The 24,430-nt window shown below is 39.0% G+C and overlaps 1 protein-coding gene across 1 annotated transcript in view; it reads left to right on the top strand.

Annotated features, from left to right (window-relative positions):
- Window positions 1–24,430, top strand: part of ap1m3 (adaptor related protein complex 1 subunit mu 3) — a 34,876-nt gene that overhangs the window by 2,332 nt on the left and 8,114 nt on the right. The window contains exons 2-8 of the mRNA XM_082509830.1: window positions 7,687–7,843; window positions 8,453–8,520; window positions 9,210–9,340; window positions 17,533–17,680; window positions 19,271–19,397; window positions 23,000–23,142; window positions 24,163–24,234. Coding sequence (XP_082365956.1) covers window positions 7,687–7,843; window positions 8,453–8,520; window positions 9,210–9,340; window positions 17,533–17,680; window positions 19,271–19,397; window positions 23,000–23,142; window positions 24,163–24,234 — 846 coding nt within the window. The remainder of the gene's footprint in view (window positions 1–7,686; window positions 7,844–8,452; window positions 8,521–9,209; window positions 9,341–17,532; window positions 17,681–19,270; window positions 19,398–22,999; window positions 23,143–24,162; window positions 24,235–24,430) is intronic.

Genomic DNA, 24,430 nt, shown 5'->3' with positions numbered 1-24,430 from the left:
CAGAGTAATTCAAATACGGTGCAATCAGGGAACAATAGAGAATGTGGAGTGATTTGTGGTCCAGAATGTGTTTTACTTTACTCAAGATTGAGACACTTCTTGAAATTTTGTTATGTATATGATTTATATGAGACTTCCAGTTTAATTTATCATCTATAATCACACCAAGAAACTTATGTTCAAGTACTCTTTCAATTTCCACACCATCTACATGAATCTGCACTTGTGCATTTCTAAGGGAATTAAAATGACAGAGTGTGGTAAATTTTGACCCTATTATGTTGTATAGACTTCCTATTGTGTTTGTTGTAAATATACTCTCTCCTTTATCTATGACAGCTATTCTAAAATGGTTTAATGTAATTATAGTTTTACAGTGATTTTTCTGCAAGAGGATTGGAGTTAGTTTCAGGGCTCCTGCTACTCTAGACCTAATCAGAATCAGAATCAGAATCAGAATACTTTATTGATCCCTGGGGGAAATTATTTTTTGTTACAGTGCTCCATTTTAAACCAACATTAAGACAAGACAGACAATACGCTAACTAAGAATAGTACAATATATACATATATATACATACATACATACATAAGTCACTTATAAATAAATATTTGGAAAGAAACATGTGTAGTTGTAGCAGCAAACAGTGTGTTAAGTGGATGCGTTGTACAGGGAGATGGCCACAGGCAGGAATGATTTCCTGTGTCGTTCAGTGGTGCTTTTCGGTAATCTCAGTCTCTCACTGAACGAGCTCCTGTGACTGACCAACATGTCATGGAGTGGGTGGGAGGTGTTATCCAACATTGTCTTTATCTTGGACAGCATCCGCCTCTCCGACACCACCTTGAGGGAGTCCAGCTCCATCCCCACAACATTGCTGGCCTTACGGATCAGTTTATTAAGTCTGTTGGGATCTGCGACCCTCAGCCTGCTCCCCCAGCATGCAACAGCATAGAGGATCGCACTGGCCACCACAGACTCATAGAAAATATATATATAATAGCTGTGCTCCAGTGTAAAACATTAAAATGTGGTGATTAAAGTGGAAAGTAATGATAAAATAATTTTGAAAAAGCAATATTGCTAAAAATGGTTAAACTAATGCATAAATATATATATTTGTTTTTAGGGTCTGTTGATGAGCCTGGAAAAGACCTTTCCATTATCCTTGCCCCACCGGCAGCCTATTTCCCGGAAAAACACTATGAAAAGCTGTACACATTCACAGTGGGAAACATTTTTAGGATTATAAATATCACAATGTTACATATAAATATACAGCTGGAATTATAAATGACCCCAATAACTCATTAAAAGGATAAGACTATCTTCACCATGTATTTTCTCTAACCGTAACTTATTCTTAGGACAATGAAACAGTGTTTGTGGAAATGATACTGAAAGTCATGAGGATCATAAATGACGCAGTACTTGCTGTTTTCATTAATTTTTGTATTTTTTTAAGTATTTCTACAATTTCTTACTACTTCATATGACTCTATTAGCTTGTAGAGTTAATTTATGTGGGGCCAAAAAAAAAAGAATTGTTGAAGAAGCCTTATATGCTTGACAACATTACCCATTAGGGAGAAGGATCAGTCCCGTCGTTGCCTGGATGTCTTATCGTACAGAATAAAGGTTTTCTCTTTCCCTCTCTTGCGTTCTATCCATCTATCTCTGCCCTGAGGCAAATCAGTAGTATCTCTTTGCCTTCAGTCTTCACCCTCTCTCTGCCCTGACTAGATGAGGTCCTCTGTTGTAGCAGAAAATTGTGAAACAAATCTGAGATGGAAAAAAGCATGAGAACAGTCCCAGTGACACTGTAGATAAAAAAATAATATTAAGGTTGTAGTCATTAACCCAAAGCAGTTATGGATACATAGGTAACCTGCTTAACTGTACAAATCCATAGACCTTTTGAACTATTGCTACTGCAGAAGTCTGTTGCATTTTTGTGTTTTCAAGTGTGCCAACCTACCCCAAGCCCTCGGTGCCTCCTCATGGGCGCTAGACTGCACTTGCTGGGTAGACCTAAATGTCAGGCTATTGAAATCAGCATGGCATCATTTGTTCTCTGTGATTCCCAATAGAATTTTTAATGAGCGAACATGCTCAAGCTGACTTTTTGGGTTGTAATGAGTAATGGCAGATTCCAATAGCTGGAGGCTAACATCTTCAGACATATAGTATATTTGCTCAAGGGGCTACAGCTCTTAGTTTTTGTAATATATATTCAATTATGTTGGACAATGCACATTCATCAACATCATAATGGTAATGTGCAAAGACTGACTCATTTCGATTAGCTTTTTGTTTAATTGTTTAATTTGTTTAATTTAATTGCGTCCACCATGAATCCCAATTTAATTATTTTCATACTGGTTGATTTATCCATCTGTCCATCCATCCATACATCACATCCTCTATGACTCGCACCCACTAAGAGTAATGATTTTGGGGAAGGTTACACCCTGCACACCTTGGATACCGGTCTTTTGCAGGAATAACAAAGAGAGACAGACAACTATTCACACTCACTTTCACACCTATTGCCAATTTAGAATTGCCTGTTAACCTAACCCATGGATGTCTTTGGACCATGGGAGGAAGCCAGAGTACCCAGAAAAAGGTTATGCAAGCACAGGGAGAGTATGCAGGCAGAAAAGACTACTGGAGGGATCACCTTCAGATTGTTTTAGATACATTCCATGACCTTAGAGGATGAATGTGCATGACTTGGGTAATACACATTTTGCTAACAGTGTAACAGTTTGTGGACTGACTTACAGCTGGATCACATTTGTAATTTAGTCACTTATTTAGATGCAAAACAAATGACATTCTCATCATCATCTGCTTGTGTTGGGTATCATATTAGCATGCTGACACACTAAACTGTGATTAATATAGTAAACACTGTACCAGCTAAGCAGAAGTACGAGTTTGATAGAGCTGCCACTGTAGACTTAGTCTTATTGGACAAAGAATGCTGCAGCTGCAACAAGCCCCCTTCTCGAGGCCCTTTGAGTATTAACAATATTTAATGGTTGCAGTTGATGGACCAACTCAGTGGTGTCTTTTTGTACTTTTCAATGGTTCATTATTTCAGCTACAAGTTGTGTACTGTTAACTACTAGCAGCTTTGAAACGTCATTCAACATTTTCTACATAGAAATTTATTTTAGTACAGGAATTTATCTCATAGTCAGATTGAACTTAGTGGGCTTAGTGTAATTTACAAGAGGGTTGATGGGTGACACAAACTGTTCTTGTTTTTTTTGTTTTGTTCCTGTTTGCCTTCCGGTCATACGGCCCAGCGAGGGGTGTCTGTTGCCATGTTTCTTTAGAGGTTAGCAGTGAGTGCTTTCTATTGATTTCAAACATTGAAAACAGTCATTGATTGGCTTGTGTGACCCAGTAACAAACTCCCATCAAATCCCCACAGCGATTTTCCCCGGCTGATTATGTTTTATTTCATTTATTTATTTTTTAAGACCACTGATGGTTTTAATATATAATACTTTGTTGTGCTGGTAAAAGCCAATTATAACGCCAAGAATTGCCTTTTGTCTTGTAGATTAAACAAAGAATGGATCAGCACATGTAATTCAGTTTATAATAGGGCTAATTGGCTGTATTTTATACTTCAGTTTTTATATTATGCTTCCATTGTTCTTATTTCCTTTTTAGTTTTTTCCTTTTGTTCCCACTGAACAAAACAACATTTCTTGGTTTTGAAACAATTTAACTAAGTTCTACATAAAGATTTTTAGCTCTCTGTCACAGTTGAATGCCATTTAAAACAATTAGATATAAAAAATATTTGTGATGCACGTTGATATTCCAGCAAAACTTCCCAAACTTTAAGCAGACACTACTGCGAGTTAACTTGAAAGGGATACATTCCCACTTGGTTGTAAAGAGACCTGGATTATTAAGTAGCAGTGCTTTGCTTTGGGGCATGAAATATGCTAACTGATTGGTTCTCTGCTGAAAACAGTGCAGCACTGCTTGTTTTTCTGGAAATACGAGTTTAACTGACACACGTTTGAACCATAGTGGCACGGCAGTGATATGCTGACACTTCCGTTTCCTAAAGGTGATATAAAAGTTTTTACAAGTCATTCTTATGATTGGCACCATTATTGTTACCACAGACTAGTTATTTTCAGAATCATCATAATCGGATGATGTGAAATGTCTCTCAGATGCAAATTTGGTGGGTTTTCTTTTGTGTTGTTTTTTTAAAGGTGGACATCAATGCACTAAAAGAGAGAATTACACAGAGGAAAATTGGTGGATAAAGCAGTCAATAAGAAGCTCGTCACAGCTCATCACAGTAAATGAAAAGAGTGATAAACTTTCTTCGTCTTTTATTGATTTATTGTCTCAAATAGAAATTAACTTCAGCCAACTTGTCAAGTATGTGCACATTGGTTGTGTACGGCCAGCGATGTTGGTGGCCTTTTCTTTGCGGTCCACATGTTCTATATGCCATTGTAAGTGCAGTAGGAGGCAAGTGTTATAGTGTTATATATTGGGCTGTTTATACTTTATTTTTTCATTTTTTTCAATTAGAAATTGATACTGTTATATGTAAAACAAAGAAAATAAGTGAATTATCAAATCAAAAATGCTGGACTCAGCAGATGTCTGTATCTTCTGTTGGAAAATCACTGTTGACTAAGTAATTAATTATTCCCCTTTTTGATGCGGTAACCAGAAATGATTATGACCACCACATAGTTAACATGCTGTTGAGTCAAGTCTGGAACATATGTGTGCCGGTGTTTTTTCCATCAAGGTGTGATTTTTAAAACTGGCAATTCAAAGGACACTCTTCCATGGGCTTTCAATATTGCAGCTCTTTTTTGATATAGACTTGCCTATAGCTCACTCTCTGTCTGGTCACCTCTGAACTGTTGCCTGTGTGTGTTCTCCTCTCATAGAATCTGATCAGTGGCCTGTTCATATCCTTCTTCTCCCCCAGATTACTTTACTTTGCTGGAATGTCCTTTTTTTATTTCTTATTTCCTCCTGTCTTTGTTGCATCTGCCCCTTTGTGACCTTTGTGCAACAGAGGCTCCTCTATTAAAGAAGATGGGGAGCTTTTTGTGTTTGTGTGCGTGCATGCATGTGTGTGTGTGTGTGTGCGTGCATGTGTGTATGCTTGCCATCTAGATCCCTGAAGCGTACAAGCTTTGATCTCTTTCTTCACTTCACCGTGTGCGTCCGGAGACTAGAAAGACTGCTAACTCATCTTGTTATGTTTGTCTGTGAGTGTGTCTGTGTGCGTGTGTATGTATGTTTTCATTAAAATTAGGAGGTGTGGTGCTTTCTCTGGGCTGAATGAAGCAAGTCTTGTCATATCTGTGACTAGCATCGCATGCTGATTGGAGATGTTACAACATTCAGCCTTAAGTCTCAAGACAGACCTTGATACAATTACACCCCACCCCCCAGTGTGTAATATAGAACAGATCTGAAAAATGTTCTCAAACATAGTTTAAAACTGCACTTGTGTGATATGAACGTGCACACTTTTGTCATCATTTTAAATCCTTGACTTACAACAGAGTAAGAAGAGTTTCTGGGTCATCTTTTTCTTGGTTCAGTCACATATTGTTCTTTTTCATGCTGTGTTTTATTTTCATTGTGTCCACAGTGGAGTTTTTTTTCTTCACAAAGGAGACACTGTGTCTTGTGTAGATGTAGCAAATTGGCTTATAAAGTCAACTAAAGCAAAGTCAATATATCAGGATCTCTTGTGACAGTGGTCTGAAAAACCCCCCCAAAAAACAGAATATGTGCAGTCATAATTTTTTCATTTTTTACTTTTAGAAGTTCAATCACAGACATGTACTCACTTAACTAGATTAGTAGCTGTGGTGGGTGTGTAAGCTCACACTCGCCTTTTATTACAAACCGGTTCCAGCTCTTTTTCGATGGTTGTTGAGTCACTGACAAAGAGGAGGACTCAAGGTTCACATTGGGAAAGGTCTGTTAGATGTGTGTTTGCACATTTTCCAATTTGCAACTGTTTAAAAGTGTGTCTGTGAGTGATGGAGGTGCTATTAGTATTGCGGGTATATAGTGATGAATAGAGTTGTCGTGATACTAGAATTTAAAACTTGATACCGATACCCAGGAAAATACTCAATATTTGACACCTTTTTTTTAATAAAGGAGGAAGGAAAAAATGACAAAAAATCAATAGGGTTTTCTTTTTTTTTGGTAAAGATTAGTACAATACAAATCTAACATCAATCACAATGTTTTTGAGTAGTCTGGCATATAAAGTAATGTAACGTGGTGCAACCCCCCCCCCCCCCCCCCCCCCAAAAAAAAAAGTACAATAATATTTATAGGTGGTTTGAGGTAGTACTGTGCCTCTCACGACTTTGCACTTTTCTTTACTGATCATCTGATGAAAAACGTATCCTCTTCCTTCTAACTTCAAGCCATATTTTCTAAACTGGGGCTCTAATACACAAAAAAGTGCTTAACCATGCCTATCTATTCTTGATATTATACCAATTTCTTATTATTAGTAAATTGGCTAAACAACAATAGCTGGTTACAAACTAACATTTTGCTTTATGTTGGGTTTGAGTGTCCTAAAAATCCCTCCGATAAACCCTTTAATTTTTTCACTCTTGCATTTATTTGCTAAGGAACAGAGTCCAACAACATTAGATACACTTCAACCAAAGTTTCACTAACACTAGGCTATTAGCAGCTAACAGTGCTATGAGCCTACAGCAGTGCTAATTTTCACTGACTCATCTCTTCTTATTTGACTCCTTTCACAAAGTTTTAAAGCCTTGAGTAAATGGACATGGACACTATTGTCAGCCTACACTTAATGCAGACAAATGGCAGCCAGAGTTGTTTGTCCTACAGTGGCCACCATAGCCAGGATTATGCACTTGAATTGGGAGGGGTAATAAAACAGAACTTGGACAGCTAGTGGAGAAATTTGTCACACTGTACCTTTTAACATTATCTGCTAGCCACAACCTCAATGATGACTTAAGAAATGGCTAATGTTGCTATCTGGTAATTGCAAACATATAAATGGTTAAAGGTATCAATGCGAATGGGTATCTGAACTGATAGTAATTCTTATTAGTTTATTATCACTTAGTATCTTAGTACTGTTTCTTTCAGACATAAAATGAATTTTTATAAGGGAAAGGCTAAGAATTAATGAAAATTTATTTTAAATTTGGTTTTAAGATTGATTTATTTTTTGCCAATTGACAGCAAGGAGGAGAATATACCATAAATGTCTAGTAGGACTTGGGGACATTGCATGCCTTGGCTATCATTTCAAACCTGGAAATCTTCCAACCCTTGCTAAGGTCTGCTCTTATTCTTCTTTCAAGTTGAAAAGTTGGTCATTCATCATTCATGATCAGATACCCATCAGTCCATTAAAACTACAAAGGAGAGATTCAAGCTGGAAACACATTTTGCACATTTCCACAGAGGATGAAAAAAATAAATATAACCCCCATTCAGGAGGTTAGAGGGTTTTTGTCAGCCACTGGCTTCTGTAGCTTCTTTAAGCTTGAGTGCAGGTTTGGTATCTTTGCCAAAAGCTATAAATATTTAATGACAAAGTCCTCTTTAATATCATCCTCTGCCTCTGTATCTTGTGTGTCTTTATGTTACTCATCCAGGTTCTGATTTGCCGTAACTACATGGGAAACATGGACATAAATGTGATCGACCAGTTCATGCCCATTCTGATGAAGAGAGAAGAAGACGCTGAGATGACGCCGCTGATCAGCCATGGCTCCGCACACTTCATGTGGATCAAACACAACAACCTTTACTGTATCCAAAGAGAGTTTACTGCTGCGTGATGTGCTCTGTGGTGCCTGCTAAAACGAAGCCTTCACTGCAGACACTATAAATATCTATGTGAATTCTCCACTTTACCACAGTATAGTTTTCCATTCTGGCTGACATTCCTGCTTTAGTTCTTCAAAGTGACAGCCCTCCCATCAATCATTTACAGCATGTAATACATATACCTTAATTGCATCTTTCCAGGACAGATCTATATGAAGTCCTGTGTTTCAGGTTGCTTCTGAGCTTCTCCACTTAAAAAATTGAACACAGGTTCACTATGATGTGTTATTCACTGTCTTCAATATTCCACACTCAGTCTTACTTACACATTATTAATTCAGGAACATATTCCAGTTGTTAGTAGTATTCCCAGTGCACTGCATTACACAGCTGAGCTCTTTTACCACCCTGTGGCCATGTTTTTAGTTGCTTGAAAGTCTCACACATTCTGTTAACTTTCAATTATGCTGCATTCGTCTCATAATCACTCCCAGTAAAGAATAAAACATGCCTGCTTCATGTCTTCTAACAGATTAAAAAACGTTTGCCTCTTGTAGATAAAACTTTGTTTCTTAACAGTTTTTTTTTCAGTGGTGGCAATCACTAAGAAGAATGCTAATGCTGCTCTCGTGTACTCCTTCCTTTATAAAATAGTACAGGTGAGTGTGATGTTTACAGTTCATACTTTTTATTCCAAGGATGGAAAAGTTGCATTTGCATTATGAAGTCGTCTGATTTTCTATGTAGGCAATACATTTGGTTTGATCTATTGATGAAATGCAGGAACAGTTGGTGTTTCTGCACCGACAGTCTTGGTTTTTGGTTTGGGTTTCGTTGTATTTCTTGCAAAGTACTTTGTGACATGTACGGTAAAACAACAATGGCACTCACAGAATACTTCCCTCCCAAACTCTTATATTTATAAGAACGTGACCTGGAGTGGTACCACATTGTAATAGACTCCTTCTTTGATCTCCACCTCTACCTTTCCAACACATTTCAGGAAATATGGCCTAGTAGCTGTTTCGCATAATTCTGCTAGCAGACGGCCAGATAAACAAACAGCTCTTTTCTTGCTAGAGGAATAAATGTAACCAGCTCATTGTATAAATTATTGGAATAGGTCTTAATAAACTGCAGTATTAACCAGTTGACTATGAAGTGTAAGCGTATCTATTTGTTTTTCCCCTATACATATCTTTTCAGCACTGATATATGAAAAGATAATAATAAAAATCTTACTGTGGGATAGTAATAACATACAGTATGTGTGCACTCAATGTAAAAAGTATTGCTCAGCAGCTTGCATAGGATTTTTCATAGTAGCTGTTTGTATTTCTGTTTCTAGGTATTTAAGGAGTACTTTAAGGAGCTTGAGGAGGAGAGCATTCGCGACAACTTTGTGACGGTGTACGAACTGATGGACGAGGTGATGGATTTTGGGTTCCCTCAGACGACTGAGAGCAAGATCCTACAAGAGTAAGACAAATGTCACACAAGTTGACAACAGTCCACAAACCATTGCGCCACGTCTGTTTGTTCAAGTGTAAAAACTCAATACCTCAGACTGGGAAGCATTTTAGATTCAAATAAATAATGAGTCAGCACTTTATCGAAATATGTAAGCATAGACGGAAATACAGTAAATACAATTAGTAATGCAAAAAATACTATACAATTCTAATGAGCTTAAAAGTTAATATTTGGTATGACCACCTTTATTCTTCTACACAGCCTGAACTCTCTTAAGCAGCTTTGTAGTCATTTCTTCTTGAAGGACATTCAAACTCTTCTGTAGATTTTGGCTGCCTTTTTTTTGAAAATTTCGTGCTGAAAATTAAACTTCCGATGGCATTGCATGGCAAAATCTGACAAGCTCTCCAACACCACTGACTGAAATGCTTTCCCAAACCATGTCAGAGCCTCCACTGTTTTTTACAGACAACTGTAGACACAGTAGTATCTCTTGTCCTCCTCTGTACATTCCGATAAAAATTTAAACCAAGAATTTTACATCTGGATTATCACTTCATTAGACCAGTTGTCGCTGATTTTCAGCCCAGTACTTGAGTAATTTGGCATACATTGGCCTTTATTCCCTGTTTCGCTTCCTTAAAAATGGCTTCTTGGCAGCCACTCTTCCATTGAGGCTATAGTGAACAGTAGTAGTTCATCTCTCAGTTCCAGTTTCAGGTCTTTGCTGAATTTCATATTTCCTAAGGACATGGCATGTCTGGTGAAGATATTTTTATTTAATTTTTTTCCTGCCACTTCTTGTTTTGTCCTCCACTTATCCAATTTCCTCACATTTTTGAGGTAATGCTGCATACCATGGCAAGACATACCAGGTTTTTGGCACGTGGTTCTTTGGGAATCACCTTGTTGGTGCAAAGATACCATTTTATGCCTGTCAACCCATATGGAAAAGAAATAGTAAAAACATATATGATTTCATTATATAATTTTTCAAGGGATCTTATATGTGTTTTCACTCTTGTATGCTTTTCATACAAGTTTCATACAAGACAGATACAAACTTTATAAGATTTATATATATCTTTTCCATATGGGAAACTGTGTTATCTTTGGTATCTGTTCTAGATTCAACTGGAGAAATGGGAGCAAATGATGTGTTTTTGCGACAGGCTGCTGGTAACAAAGTGTTACCAAATTTAAAATGGAGTCCGATGGACCGATCCGATATTATGTATCTGTATCGATCCGATAATGACCTAAATTACTGGATCGGATATAGGAGAGAAATAAAAAATGTAATCCGATCCGAAGTATCACAAAATAACCTCACAAAACGCGCTACTTGGCGTAACCCAGCTCAGCGCATCGGAGCAGTATGTGTCACCTGATAGAGCGGCTGTTGTCTGCGAGACATGTCGGTGGTCTGGTGGAGCATTTGGAGCATTACGTGCTTCCAAACCGCGGCATTCCATCTCAAAGAAAACTATCCCAGAGAAGTAAAGTGTGTAAGTGCATCTCTGAATGTTTGCATAGTATTTCCACTTTAAGCATAACAACTGATATATATGGAGCCACAGCTGGACTGGCAATCGGAGTTCCATATTGAGGCGAAAAGGAAGCGATTTGTCCCGTACTTCAGCTAGAATTAAAAAAAGGTACGAAAAAAGGCTGGAGTTATTCTGTCTTTGCTGCACAGCTGCCGTTCTTCTCTCATTCTCTCCCCCTTCCTCCCCTGTTGCTACTTCAATCATGGAACTGACCAATGATCGTTTCTGTCGCAAGTCCCGTCTTACTTGTTTGTTTATCGCCCACTTTGCGCCAGAAAGAGGAGACCAGCGGATAAAGAACAGCTGCTTGATAAGCTGTTGTTAGACTTGATTTAATATTAATTTCTAGTATCAGCTGATGTTTGCTGGAGCCATGGCTGTAAAAGCTGCTGGTCATGATATCCGTTTGGATATGTCGTGAGAGGGAAACATGAATATGAAACCAGGAGATGTCCTTACTGAATCATCAGCTGAACAGTGATGGAGAAACAGGTTTACCTGTTATGTGACATGAATGAGTGGAAGGGAAGCTATGAACTGTTTCTGAGAGACAAATAACACCAGGATCCTTTTCTGTGTAGCTGACAGCTGGTAACTGTGCAGGTGCGGATCTAGCAAAGTTTTGCCAGGGGGCCAGGTAGGGCATTAACAGGGAAAGGGAGGCACAAAAAATACTTTTCTTTGTTATTTCATTTAAAATGATGAACTTTTAATAAATAATTATCTGAATCTTACAACCAAAGTGGTCATCTGATTAAATGTATAGAAATCCATTATTGTATATAGTAACTATTAAGTCTAATATACATCCTAGTAATCTATAGTACTTTTTCCTATGGGAAGGTACCATCTGTGCAGTCTGCAATTCTGTTGTAGAAAGATGTTGAATCTATTTAATTATTCTTGAAAAATAATTTATTTCTGTGCATTTGTTTTACACGTGCATTAAATTAAAGTTGATTATGTCGATTAAGCATTGTGAGGTGAAGGGTGGGGAAGGGTGGGGGGGGGGGGTGGGGGGGGGGTGGGGGGTTAATATTTTTGCTGGGAGTTGGCAAACCTATTAGTTAGGTTGTTTAATATTTCTGCTAAGTACTCTTTAAGATACCAGAATAGGGATGATGGTGCAGCTTTAAGTTTATTAGATTGATCAGTTTTGCTGAACTATAAAATATTTTGGGTGCAGTGTATTTTTTGCATACAAGTATAACAGAATAGCTTTAGTGTTTTGGTTTTTAAAACTTGAGAATGAACAAAATGTAGCAACATATTTATAAAAAAATTGTTTTATTGATTAAAAAATACACTATATCGGATTCATATCGGTATCGGCAGATATCCAAATTTATGATATCGGTATCAGACATAAAAAAGTGGTATCATGCCATCTCTAATATTATGATACAACACTGGTTCATCAACTGAGTTATGTGCAAAAGAAAAAAAAAACATTCCAAAAATGTCCACGTCTGAACTAAAAATGAGTGAAAAAGCAGCCAATGTCCAAAGAAAACTGAAAACCCTCAGAAAGCCTTGAAGGACTATTGCAAAAGAGAAAGCTCCTTGGAGGTAAAATATAAAGAGTGGTGAATAAAGATTTTTGCATGGTACGGTATATTTCTTTGATATTTGTGTTTAAACTATTTTGAAAGTATTAGCTAACCTTTCATTAAAAGAAAAAGGAAAAAAAGACATCATGAGTGGCCAAACGCGACAGTAATAAAATTTTAATACATTACCTTTGTCATTGCAACACCATCAAACTCTGTCTTTTGATATTTTCTCAGAGAGACACCCAGTGGCAAAACTTACACTCTGTGCAGTGGAAGTAAAAGAGGGCTTGTAGAAATTGCTTTGGTGATTTTATATTGGACAAACGGTGAAACAGTATGGCATTTAAAATGAACACTAATCAGGCTGATGAGGTGAAAGTTACAAACTCTCAAAGGCCATAATTGCTGCATTCCTGTCTGGTTTTAATGTAACCACATTTACTCAAGTGGTACCTGTATCATCCATCAGGGAACAAAACAGGAGTTTTTCAGCGAGGTAACAGCTTCATATTTCATGGTGCAAGTTAGCGGGAGAGAGGGAATGAGAGCAAATGATGATTCTGTTTGAAGTGCTCTAGGCCATTTTTTTTCTTCTCATTCAACTGAGCACAACTGGTGACTAAAATTGTAATGAATGGCTCAGCTTTATACACTGAGTGAAATGAAGTGAAGCCACTGCTATTCTTTGGACCACTCGTGCTTTGTGTTTGAGCTGTACACAGGGTTGTTTTGCTTTTACCCTCCTCATGGCTCCACAGAGAGACTTTTGTTTCCAGGAGAAGGATCAACATTCACCCTGAAGCCCACAGCACCACAGGCACATAGGCTGTTAGTGTGTGCATTTTATTTGATTATTTTATTTTGCTGTGAATATATTGTGCACACAATTTCTTTGTCTTTTTTTTGTTATTGCTATTAGCTGCTGCTGTAACAATTTGTCACCATCTTTATCTACAGGGTGCTTTATCAGAAACTTTCACATTTGCATAGTGTATTGTTTACCTTTTTCATGTTTTATGTGTAGTAATACATGATGGATGTTTAATTTAATGTGGTTTTTTTCACAGAGGTTTGGCTTTGGCTACGTGTGTGTGTGTGTGTGTGCGTGTGCGAGCGCGTGCATGCGTATGAGTGTCTGAGCGTCTGAGTACTGCTGATAATTACCAGGCTCCTGTTGGCACTCACACACAATGACACCATCAGCTGGACACACTCAAGACACTCAGACAGAAATCCCTGCTCTTCTCTTCCCCAAGGAGCCATACAGTTGTTGTCTCTCACACACTCTCTCTTTCTCTCTCTCTCTGACACACACACACACACACACACACGTTCTGTCTCTCTGTCTGCAGGCTACTTCAGTTCTCTGACCTTTTCATGCCCCCAACACTGCTCTTCTCTTACATTTTAACACTATCTACCTGGCAAGAGTATAACTGTGTGTCTGTGTGGGTGGATGCAAGTGTGACTGGAGGGTTGCGCATGCACGTGAGTGAGTTCATGTGTGCACATACGTAGAAATCTTCATCGGCGTGTAGGCGTGTCTGTGTGTGTGTTTCCTTTGACTGCTATTGTTATGCTAATCCATCAGTTTGCTGCCAAATCAGCTTCCAGACCCTTTCATTAGCATTTCTGAGGAGAATCAGGGCAAAACAGAACAAACAGCAAAGCAGCAAAACAATCCGGCGTCAACCCCAAACCCACTTGTCGCCGCCTTTCATCTCTCAGCACTTACAGACTTTCCTACATGTCAGCATGCATTCAAGACCCGCTAGGTTGGAGGAACTAGGGCAGAAAACACAGAAAAATCTTCCGCCTCAATCCGTCAATCAATCCAAAACTTGTTTATTTGGCACATTTTGTGGATGAGATTAGATAGAAAATTTTGATTTTAAGGGAAAGCAAGACTCTTTTTGTTTAGCAGGATTTCACACAGTTAGAAATCACACAATCTCACAGACAAGTATGTTTAGAACAATCGTAGTTAAATAGTTTTATAATAAGAATAGTAAGACTTAGCACAGAGAGCTGCCAAGAAAATCCTTCAGTTTTGGAGGCTTCACAGCAAGTTTTGTTTATTTTTGTCCTTTTTTGGTGTTGTCTGCTAAAAAAGGGGAAATATTTTAGATGGCATTTTGTGTAATAAAAAAAATACTACATTTAAGCAATATTGTCTCCTTGATGCTAAGAAAAAAGTGTTTATTGCAGGCTTGAAGAACATCTTTTTAAAAAGTTAATTTTCTGGACAGTATTTTTATACGTTAGCCTTTAGAAGTAACACGTCTCCTTACAAGATTACTGCCATTAGCATTAGTCTGTTACTTCACAGTGATACGTGACAAAAGCAACTTGTTGGAGCACTTTTGTGTTACCAAACGTGACAGTACTCTGAAGTCGAGCTATGAAGTATTATTATCCATATACACACAATGTGAATACTTTCAGTGTCAAGGGGATCTTCTTTGCTAGTAAGCAGCTGTGAGGAAAGGGCCAGAGACAGAAACACTGCTAGCACATTAGGGAATTTTTATTTTATTTGTTTTATTGAAAACAAAATGAAACGGCTAATATAATACAATATTTAACAGAAATGGATTGCTTATTAGGAAAAAAAACCCAAGATCACAAAAACAAAACTAAACTAAATGATTGATTTTCAGAATGAACTCATTAGATTAAAGTAGTGTTTAGTACTTTAAGTAGTTACAGTGTAACACATTATGCCCAGCGATTTGATGTACCTGCACTTATAGAACATTGTACTGAAGTCACATTTCTTTTTAACTCTTCACTGATGCTGTGCATTCATACAGCTCACACCCACAGCCAATTTAAATTCACCAGTCAACCTAGCATGCATCTCTTTGGACTATGGTAGGAAGCTGAGCCAATCAGGAGATTAAAACCGGTAAGCGTTATTCTGTGGGGGACAGCGCTAACTACCACACCACCATGCTGCCCAGTACTGTTGAGTGGTTGGATCAGTGGCTTAGATGGCACTAATAATACAGGTTACATTCAATATATTCCTGAAAAGTATGAAAGGTGAAATGATAAACATTGCATACCTGCTTTAGAGATTCTCATTTTCAGCAAATAGAGATTTTTGAGGTTTGGAAATGCACCTGGAGCATTCAGGTCATTGATATGTGGTTTTATCTAAGGAAAGCTTGAAGGCCTGAGTGGGAGAATGAAAAGATGAGAGACGGCTAAACGGAGGAGGAGACAGAGGGGAGGAGAAAGTGTCAGAGTAATGAACTCAGGGTGGAGATAAGCGGCTGCTTCAGAGAGTGCACTTTGGATCACTGTCAGTCTGTCTTTTTTGTGCCAATGTCAAAGAAACTGATTAAATTCAATTTAAGCTGATACTTTTTCGAAGTACGATGAACTCTAATTTCAGTTTCTCCTGCCAAGTACCAGCATTTAATCATTGTGAATAATAATATACTCAACTGGAATAACTGTTTACACTTCATATTCTGGGGGGAAATAATTGGGAGGCAGAAATATCCAGACAGCTCTGCAGTGGGAATGAGGCCACTGAGAGGTAAACAGTGATGGGGGGCAGGTGTTTCGGTAAAAGAGGCCTGGTCACATGATGTATCATAGTGCAGCTCCCTCTTATTCTCATGACGAGTCATTATACATCCCTGGAGTCGAAGAGGACCGGTGAAACAAAGCTTTACAGCTTGGTTAAGAGCGATGAGGTAATGCAGTGCTCTGTTCTCGGGTAGAGGCAGAATAGTTACATGTTAAAATGTATAATGAGTTTATTGATTTGTTCTTAGTACAGTTAATATTAGACCTAATTTAGAGCAGTATATGTACATCGTTGACATTTTTCAGAAGTTGCACCATTAAATATTTTTGTCATCAGCCTACCACTTAAATTATGTAAATGTATGTGTTTACTGGGAAAGGAGCTTTCTGTGTCGGTGTATCCTGAATAATATCACCCAAGTGCCATAATTCTCTCTTAGTATTGAGCATTTTTAGTGTTTTTTAGCACATTGGTTTGGTTTCACATCTGAGGTTTTGATTCGGCTTGGCCAGTCTTAGTAAGCAGAGGGTGGCTCATTTCCGTAGACAAGATCTCTGTCTTAAGACTCTAATTTAACTTTCAGTACCAAAGAGCTGACTGATTATCTGCAGAATGCAGCAGCAGCTAAAGACTTGGATGGTGGCATTAAAACTAGAGCTGAAAACAGAGTATGTGTATATATAACTGAGCAGAAGCATGAATCCAACTTTAAAGGCTTTACTTCAGCCAGTAACAGATCATCTTTTGTCCATCAGAATTTTCCTAAATTGTGTCAATAAAAGGCCTCTAACCTCCATTATTTCTGTCAGTGCATCCTAACACAGTTGCAAGCTACAGAGAAGCCTCAACAAATCAAAGAAAACTGACAAACTTGCTTCAAGATGCGTTACACGCTGCAGGTTCAGTTCCTTTGAATCAGCTGTCCCAGTCTTTCCTCATGGCCCAGTAGATACTCGATTCGTTGTTTCGTATTTACCCAGCCAATATGTCATTGTTTAGTCTCATGTAAACAAATGCATGTATCGCATTATTATCCGTGGCTACAGCCCCAATTGATTTATGTAAATCTGTTTTCTAATTACGTTCATGAATAATCTTCGTACAGCACAAATACAAAGCTCCTTTAATTTATCCACGCTTGAGTAACTCATTTTTTTAAAGTCGTGGGGTGCGATTAATGCAAAGCGTAGAAACGTTCCTCAAGAGAGATTTGGTTCATGTTGCTAGATAAACACGCTGTTTGTTGCCATTTTTCATTTAGATATATTTGAGTTAAGGATCTCGCTGTTGTTCTTAGGCCTCTGAGAAGCTGTCAGTCTTTAGAGGAGATGAGGAGATTAAATTATAATTTCAGCCTGCTGCAGTTTATCATGGTACTCCTCCAAAATTAGAAAGTGCTGCCTCTTTCCCAGACACCTTCATGAAGGCTGCGATCATTAGTTTTCAAACTAGCTTGATGAATGATGTACATGGGTTTTCAGGTGTCCTACTCAGCAGGATTACAGACTGACTTTGAACACAACTTGAGCTTCTCTCTGCCTTTGTCTCCTTCAGGTACATTACACAGCAGGGCCATAAGTTAGAGGTCGGGGCACCGCGACCTCCTGCCACCGTCACCAATGCTGTGTCCTGGCGGTCAGAGGGCATCAAGTACAGAAAGAATGAAGTGTTTATGGATGTTATAGAGTCAGTAAATCTTCTGGTGAGTCAATATCACAGCATCATAAAGAGCTGTACAGTAAGAATGTTCATTTCCAGCCATGCGGTGACCATGGTGTCATCAAAACAAATGTAATGTACATAATATGGCTCTTTATCATTAGAATTTATATATATTTTTTCACCATTGAATTCAGTTACAGGAAGTAAACTAACATAATAGAAAACACATGACTCTCATTTTAATTTCACTATCAGTTCGTACATTGTTCAAACACCATTATCCGTTTTTTAAATCCATTGTCTAAAATCGCTGGACTTTCTCAAGCGGTTCAAATAGACTTGGCTTCCTTGAGGCTAAGTGGATGTGCGTTACTGCTAAAATTATCTTCCCTTGAATTGAATCGCTGAGTAAATTGTCTCTGCATCAATAATCATCCATTCTGTTCCAGTGCAATATTTTTGTTGTGTTTTCATTGAATGACTCAGTTTATGTCTAAGGTTACTCAGTAAATCAAGCAGACAAAATACCTCAGGACAAGTCACACACTATGTTTCTTGTGAGTGAGATGATTGTACAGCATTTTTAGTTAATTCATGGTCTAACTGCTGGAAAATAGAAAGGTTCAAATGCCCACCTGCTTTATTTCAGTAAATACTTGGTGAAAAACACTTTTCTTAACTAAAAGTATGTAAATACTATCATCCAAAATATTTCATTACATTGTAACTTTCCCTTTCTTTACAGTTATTACATTCCCCCCCCCCCCCCCCCCCCCCACCACCACCACCGGGCTTAAATGGACAGTAATACCACGGTGTGCAAATGTGATGTTGTCAGGCTTCATGACCCAATTAGAAGAACTTCTATTTTTATTAAGGTCTAAGATTTCCTGCAGCAAAAGAAGAAGACGTTTGAATACGTGAACATGCTGCGTCTTCAAATGCACAAAAGAATCAGATCTTCTCTCATGTGCCTCGTGTTTGAGGCAACACCTCAAGGACAATCAAGTTACAACTGCAGTTATGAGTCATGGAAACTAATTTGGTGGAGGTGTTCAACCACTACACAGGGGTGTAAAAACCAGTAACCGCTTCCTTCTCTGTGAACAGGGACTTTTTTTTAATGTTGACAGAGTTTTATTTCTTCCTTTTTTTATTTTGAGGTATTTTCTGCTTTATTGAAGTAGTAAGGAGTAGAGCAGGAGAAGACACAGCACAGGGCTGTGGGTTGGACTCACACCCAGGATGCTGGGTTTTAGCCATGTGGTAAATGGTTGCCTCCTCACCCAGTGAGTGAAACTAGCACCCCAACATTTTTTTTTAGTCTTCCTCACCAGTGTTTTACTTACAGTTCTTACGCTGCATGCTAAAAGACTTTCTGTTTTGTCCCTCAGACTGTGTGCATCCTCTGAATGGTTAGGTCGATTGGTTTGTTGCTTTCTTCTTCTGGGAACTACATATCTGAAAAGTGTAATTCTTCAAATAACGAATATGTATTTGTTTCAAGAAAATTGTAATTGTAATCATCAGACTGAACTTCCACAGCTGCAAGGGGCAGATTTGACTGTGTAGCATATGTATTCACAGAATCTAAACAAACTAATGTTAAAATTTATTTTCTTCTCTGTAGGTGAGTGCCAGTGGCAGTGTCCTGCGCAGTGAAATAGTGGGTAGCATCAAGCTCAAAGTGGTCCTGTCAGGGATGCCTGAACTTCGACTGGGCCTCAATGACAAAGTGCTGTTTGAGCTCACAGGCAGTAAGTAACAGTCACCCACAGCCATTTGTGTCACTAGAAGCCTTTATTACAGAGCTGAGCTGAACACTCGTGCAGGCAGCTGACAGAATGAAAAAGGATCAGAATCCCTGTATATCTGTGGATTTATCTCAGTATTATACATTTAAAAACAACATCCAGCACACATAAGGGTTGTAGCACTTGAAGTCAGTGAGGGAAATTTAATTGGAGCTGGACCTGCATGTGTTTACAGTAACTTTTAAACATTATTATGTACCGATCAGGCATAACATTATGCACGCCTAATATTGTGTTGCTCCCCCTTTTGCTGCCAAAACAGCCCCTGAAGGTGTGCTGTGGGATCTGCCACCAAGATGTTAGCAACACATCCTTTAAGTCCTGTGAGCTACAAGGTGGATCAGACTTGTTTTTCAAGCACATCCCCACAGATGCTTGACTAGAATGAGATCTGGGGAATTTGGAGGCCAAGTCAACACCTCAAACTTGCTGTTGTACTCCTTGAACCATTCCTAAACCATTTTTGCTTTGAGGCAGGGCGCGCTATCCTGCTTTCATCGGTGGTCAAGAGTACTCTTAACACTTTTCTATTAGAATCAGCATTGACATTTGCAGTAATTTGAGCTACAGTTGTACACGGGCCAGCCTTCATTCCTCACATGCATCACTGAGCCTTGGCCATCTATGTCCCTGTTGTGGGTCAACCACTGTTCCTTCCTTGGACCTCTTTGATAGATACTGACCACTGCAGACCAGTAACAGCCCACAAGAGGTGTTGTTTTGGACATGCTGTAGACTTACACTTGCCCATTTTTCCAGCTTTTTGTCCACATCGATTTGGGGACAAAATGTTTACTTGCTCTTTAATATACCCCACCCACTAACAGGTGCCAGGATGAAGAGATAACCTGTGTTATTCACTTCATATGTCAGTAGTCATAATGTTTTGCCTGATTGGTGTAGTATGCAGTCTATTTGTTGTAACTGATGAAATGACAGTAAGCCTCTAAACGATCAGTAGAATGCTTTATTGCTTTTTGATACACTTTCTACTTTGTTTGGTGCTGGTTGAGCTTTTGGCTTTTCACTCTCCCCTTGAACTCACCCTCACGCTTTAGCTCCTCTTTCTGCCTAAATCCCATGCATAACTCTCTTCCTACCTCTACCTCCCCCTCTCTGCCTACCAATTTTTCCACCGGTGTTTCCCACTGCTACATCTTTTCTCGCCTACTCCTGCACATCCTCCTCCTCCTCTTCCATCTCTTCTTCCTCCTCTGCTTTGCCTTCATTTCTTCCCCCCCCTACTGTTTCTAGTGAAGGGGAAAGGCTCCTTCACTGTCTACCCTCTTTGCCTCTGCGTTAATCCTCACCCCGGGCTACAGCCCTGCAGATGAAAGGTGAGGGTCCGCGGCTATCCTATGCAGCCCACAATCCCCCTGCTGTGTGTAGGAGTCTGGGAAATAGCATATCCTCAGAAATAATGATCAGAAATAATGATCAAACAGACGCACTGGCAGATGCAAACACACACACACACACACACACACACACACACACACACACACTGTTAAATATTAAAAAGTGTTTTGCACTCTCATCTCCTGCAGTTACATTTTACATATCATTTCCCAGTCATTGGATTATCATAGTTGCTTGGTTTGTACTTTTTAGTCACAGCTTGATGCAGACAAAAAAAGAAAGAGGAAGTATAAATCATTTAATGCTGCCCTCCGCTGGTAGAAGTCCAGAACTGTCACCACACGGAGCTGAAATAACCATAACACAAGTCACTCCTGTGTTATTTACTGACTGAAAGCAAGCAAACAAAATCATTTCTATCCCTTGAATGTCCACAGCTGCTCGCATATTCTCTAAGTAATTCAAAATTCTCTCTCAGTGGCCTCAATGGCTTGTTTAAAGTCAGTGGAGTTTTAGGTTTTGAGACTGTGTGGATTGGGTAAAAATGACAGACGTTTTCAAAGCTAATCATATTATGAGCTGCAGGCTACTTTGCGTGCAACTAACAATTATGTTGTTATCAGTTTGCACTCTTATCATTTTCTTAGTTAATCAGTTTCTCCACAAAATGTCAAAGACTCATAAAAATGCCCAAGGTGACAGCTTTTAATTACTTACGTTTATAACTGACAATCAAAAATGGAGAGGTATGTTGTTTACAATAATATACATCAAACATTAGACTAACCAATCTTCACATTTAAGGCGATTAAATATTCCTTTGGCCACTCGAAGCACCATTAAGATGCTTTAGGCATTTATCAGTTGTCACTATAACGTCTTTTTTCCCCCCACTGTGTGACAGTGGACAGAAAAACAGATTAGGTTGCTCTTGTCTGCTACTGTGCATTAAAGACATGCTGAGAGTGGCCGTAAGGGTGAACCACAGGGGACACTGCTGCATCTTCAATCCTCCTCTGGCATGTGCACGCACACCTGTCTCTTCTTTGGGCCCCGAGGTCCAGGGAATGACAGACAGTATCCTGTATGACCTTTCATTGCTTGTCTTGATAACGCTGCATACAAGTGTGTGTGTGTATGTGTGTGTGTGTCTATGGTAGTGGCATAGAAGGACACAAACAGGAAGCGTTTCCTGCTTTTTCTTGACCAGGAGTGTTGGGTTCTCCATGGCATCCACCTTTCTCCACTTTCACATTATAAAATGTCACACACACAGACACACACAAAATCAATAGAGAAACAAGCGCAGTACACAAATCTGCAAAACGGGCATGCATAAACACATGCACGAACACCAACTCACGAGGGAGGACAGTGAAGAAGAATACACACAGAATACACAAATACGCACATCCACACACAGGCAGGCACATTCCCTCTGACAGGCCTCAGTGCTGGTCCCGGGGTTGCATTCTGAGCAGGTGAAGCCTTAGCTCACTATTGAACGGGGGATTTAGCTGAAGGCTCACAGGCCCACAGTCATTACAGCAGTTTTTCACCACTCTGCACCCTCAATTAACCACGGCAGAGGTGAGCATCAGGCGTTCTCCAGCAGGCATCAGAGGCTGCCATGAAAGAGATTCCCCTTACAGTGTAACTGATTACTGCAACAGTGCAAGTGTGTTCACTCTAGGTAGCAGCTTTAACTTTGAGAGTGTTTTTGTGCCGAGTCTATTCAGGGATTTTCTTTTTTAATGGTTTTGCTTTTGTGACTTTAATATTTTGGGGGGCAATTGGCTACATAAAAAAAAAAAAATCTGAATACATGGAGGCATTATTGTCACATTTGAAATACTAAATAAATTGTTATAAACAATAGCAGGTGTGACTATATCAGAAGTCATTCATATCGCTTGAATGTCTGCAGAAATCAGTGAGTTTCATTTGGGGGGATGATGGCAGCAGGTATTAAATACAAACTGTGTGCTTGTGTGTAGCAGCAAAACTAATTGTTTAGTGGAGGATGAGAAGAAGGCACTGTGAGCTGGTAACACACTGCTTTCAGTGTGTGTTTGTCTGAGAGAGAGAGAGATGAAGTGAATGTTTGTCAGTCATCATTACCTTGACCTTGATTTCCCCAAGGCTGTGTACAAAGCTCTCAATCTTTGTGTGTGTGTTTGTGTCAGGAGAGAAGAGCAAGACAGTGGAGCTGGAGGATGTGAAGTTTCATCAGTGTGTTCGTCTGTCACGCTTTGAGAACGACCGTACCATCTCTTTCATCCCCCCTGACGGCGAGAGCGAGCTCATGTCCTACCGCCTCAACACTACAGTGAGGACACATAAACGTTATCAAAAGAGCACATTCTTTTCACATTAGGTCAAATGACATGACAACCCAAAAAGTGTCTTTATTTTATTGTTTTTGTACTCTTTGATGTTCATTTTTGTTGTATTAAGCTATCTACTTATAGTGAAGCTTGCTGTTCATAACTGATCTTCACAGTCATAGTAAATTGGTAAAGTTGTTAACATCCAACACTTTAAAAGACTCAGTTTTAAAAATAACATTACCCAGCTCTTTTTGGTCAATCGCAATAAAGAAGTAAAACTTTCACTCCTTTAGTGTACTTGAATGGACATTACTGTATCTGAGTCGCTGACTGTATTTATAAAAAATAGATGGAGCCTCCACAATGTTACCCAGTGGGGTTGAAGCCTTAAGCCTTGTTGGAGTGACCTTTTTTTTTTTTTTTTTTTTTAGCTTTGTTAGCAAGGTGCACCCATGAGACAGTATTGGTGTATTACATATACACAGATAAATAGTGATTATTGGTAAAGAAATATCAAACCACAAACTTTATGTCAGTACAGTTAGCAGCACATCAGGCCATATTATTTGACATTTAACTTTGATTAAGATGCTCTAAAAAGGACCAAGGACCAACAAAACTCAAACTAGCTGATGTCATGCCTAGCAGGTAGCTAGTGGCTAAGGGCACCTCACCTTTCATTCAAAATGTTTAAGTACTTCTGTTGGTCTTCAGCAGCTCAGCCAATAGTTTCTGCACAAACAAATACTGTTAGGAAACCTGGATAAAATAATTATTTCAGTTACTACGAGATGGCATGATGAGACTTTAAAACCAAGACAAACACTCCCCTGAGTCTTTGAAAACCAGGATAAAGTGACTGGATGTGTGAATGTTATTTACAGCCTTCTGCAAGCACAGCCTCAGCACTGTTTGTCTTGTTATGATGTGTGCAGCGATGCACTCGATTGTGCGCTCGGTGCATTTCTGACCTTGTGTCCACTCTCTGAATCCCTCGCTGACCTCTGGATCTCTGACAGGTGAAGCCTCTCATATGGATTGAGAGTGTGATTGAGAAGTTCTCTCACAGCCGTGTGGAGATCAAGGTTAAGGTAACGATGAATGACACACAAATATATGAATGCACACACATAGAGCAAAATGCACCATATGCTGATCTGGGTTTAAAGTGCATTAGTGCCTTCACTAAAGCTGATCTATAATTTATGACACATTCAATGGATTGCTGTTTGCCATCTGTTTGTTCGCAGTGTGGTGATGCAAAGTAACAACACTGTTGCATAATTG

Source organism: Aulonocara stuartgranti (assembly GCF_965226115.1).
Source record: "Aulonocara stuartgranti genome assembly, chromosome: 17".
NCBI classification, from domain to species: domain Eukaryota; kingdom Metazoa; phylum Chordata; class Actinopteri; order Cichliformes; family Cichlidae; genus Aulonocara; species Aulonocara stuartgranti.
The sequence above is the reverse complement of the archived record's forward strand: the minus strand, read 5'-3'. Positions and strand labels throughout refer to the sequence as shown.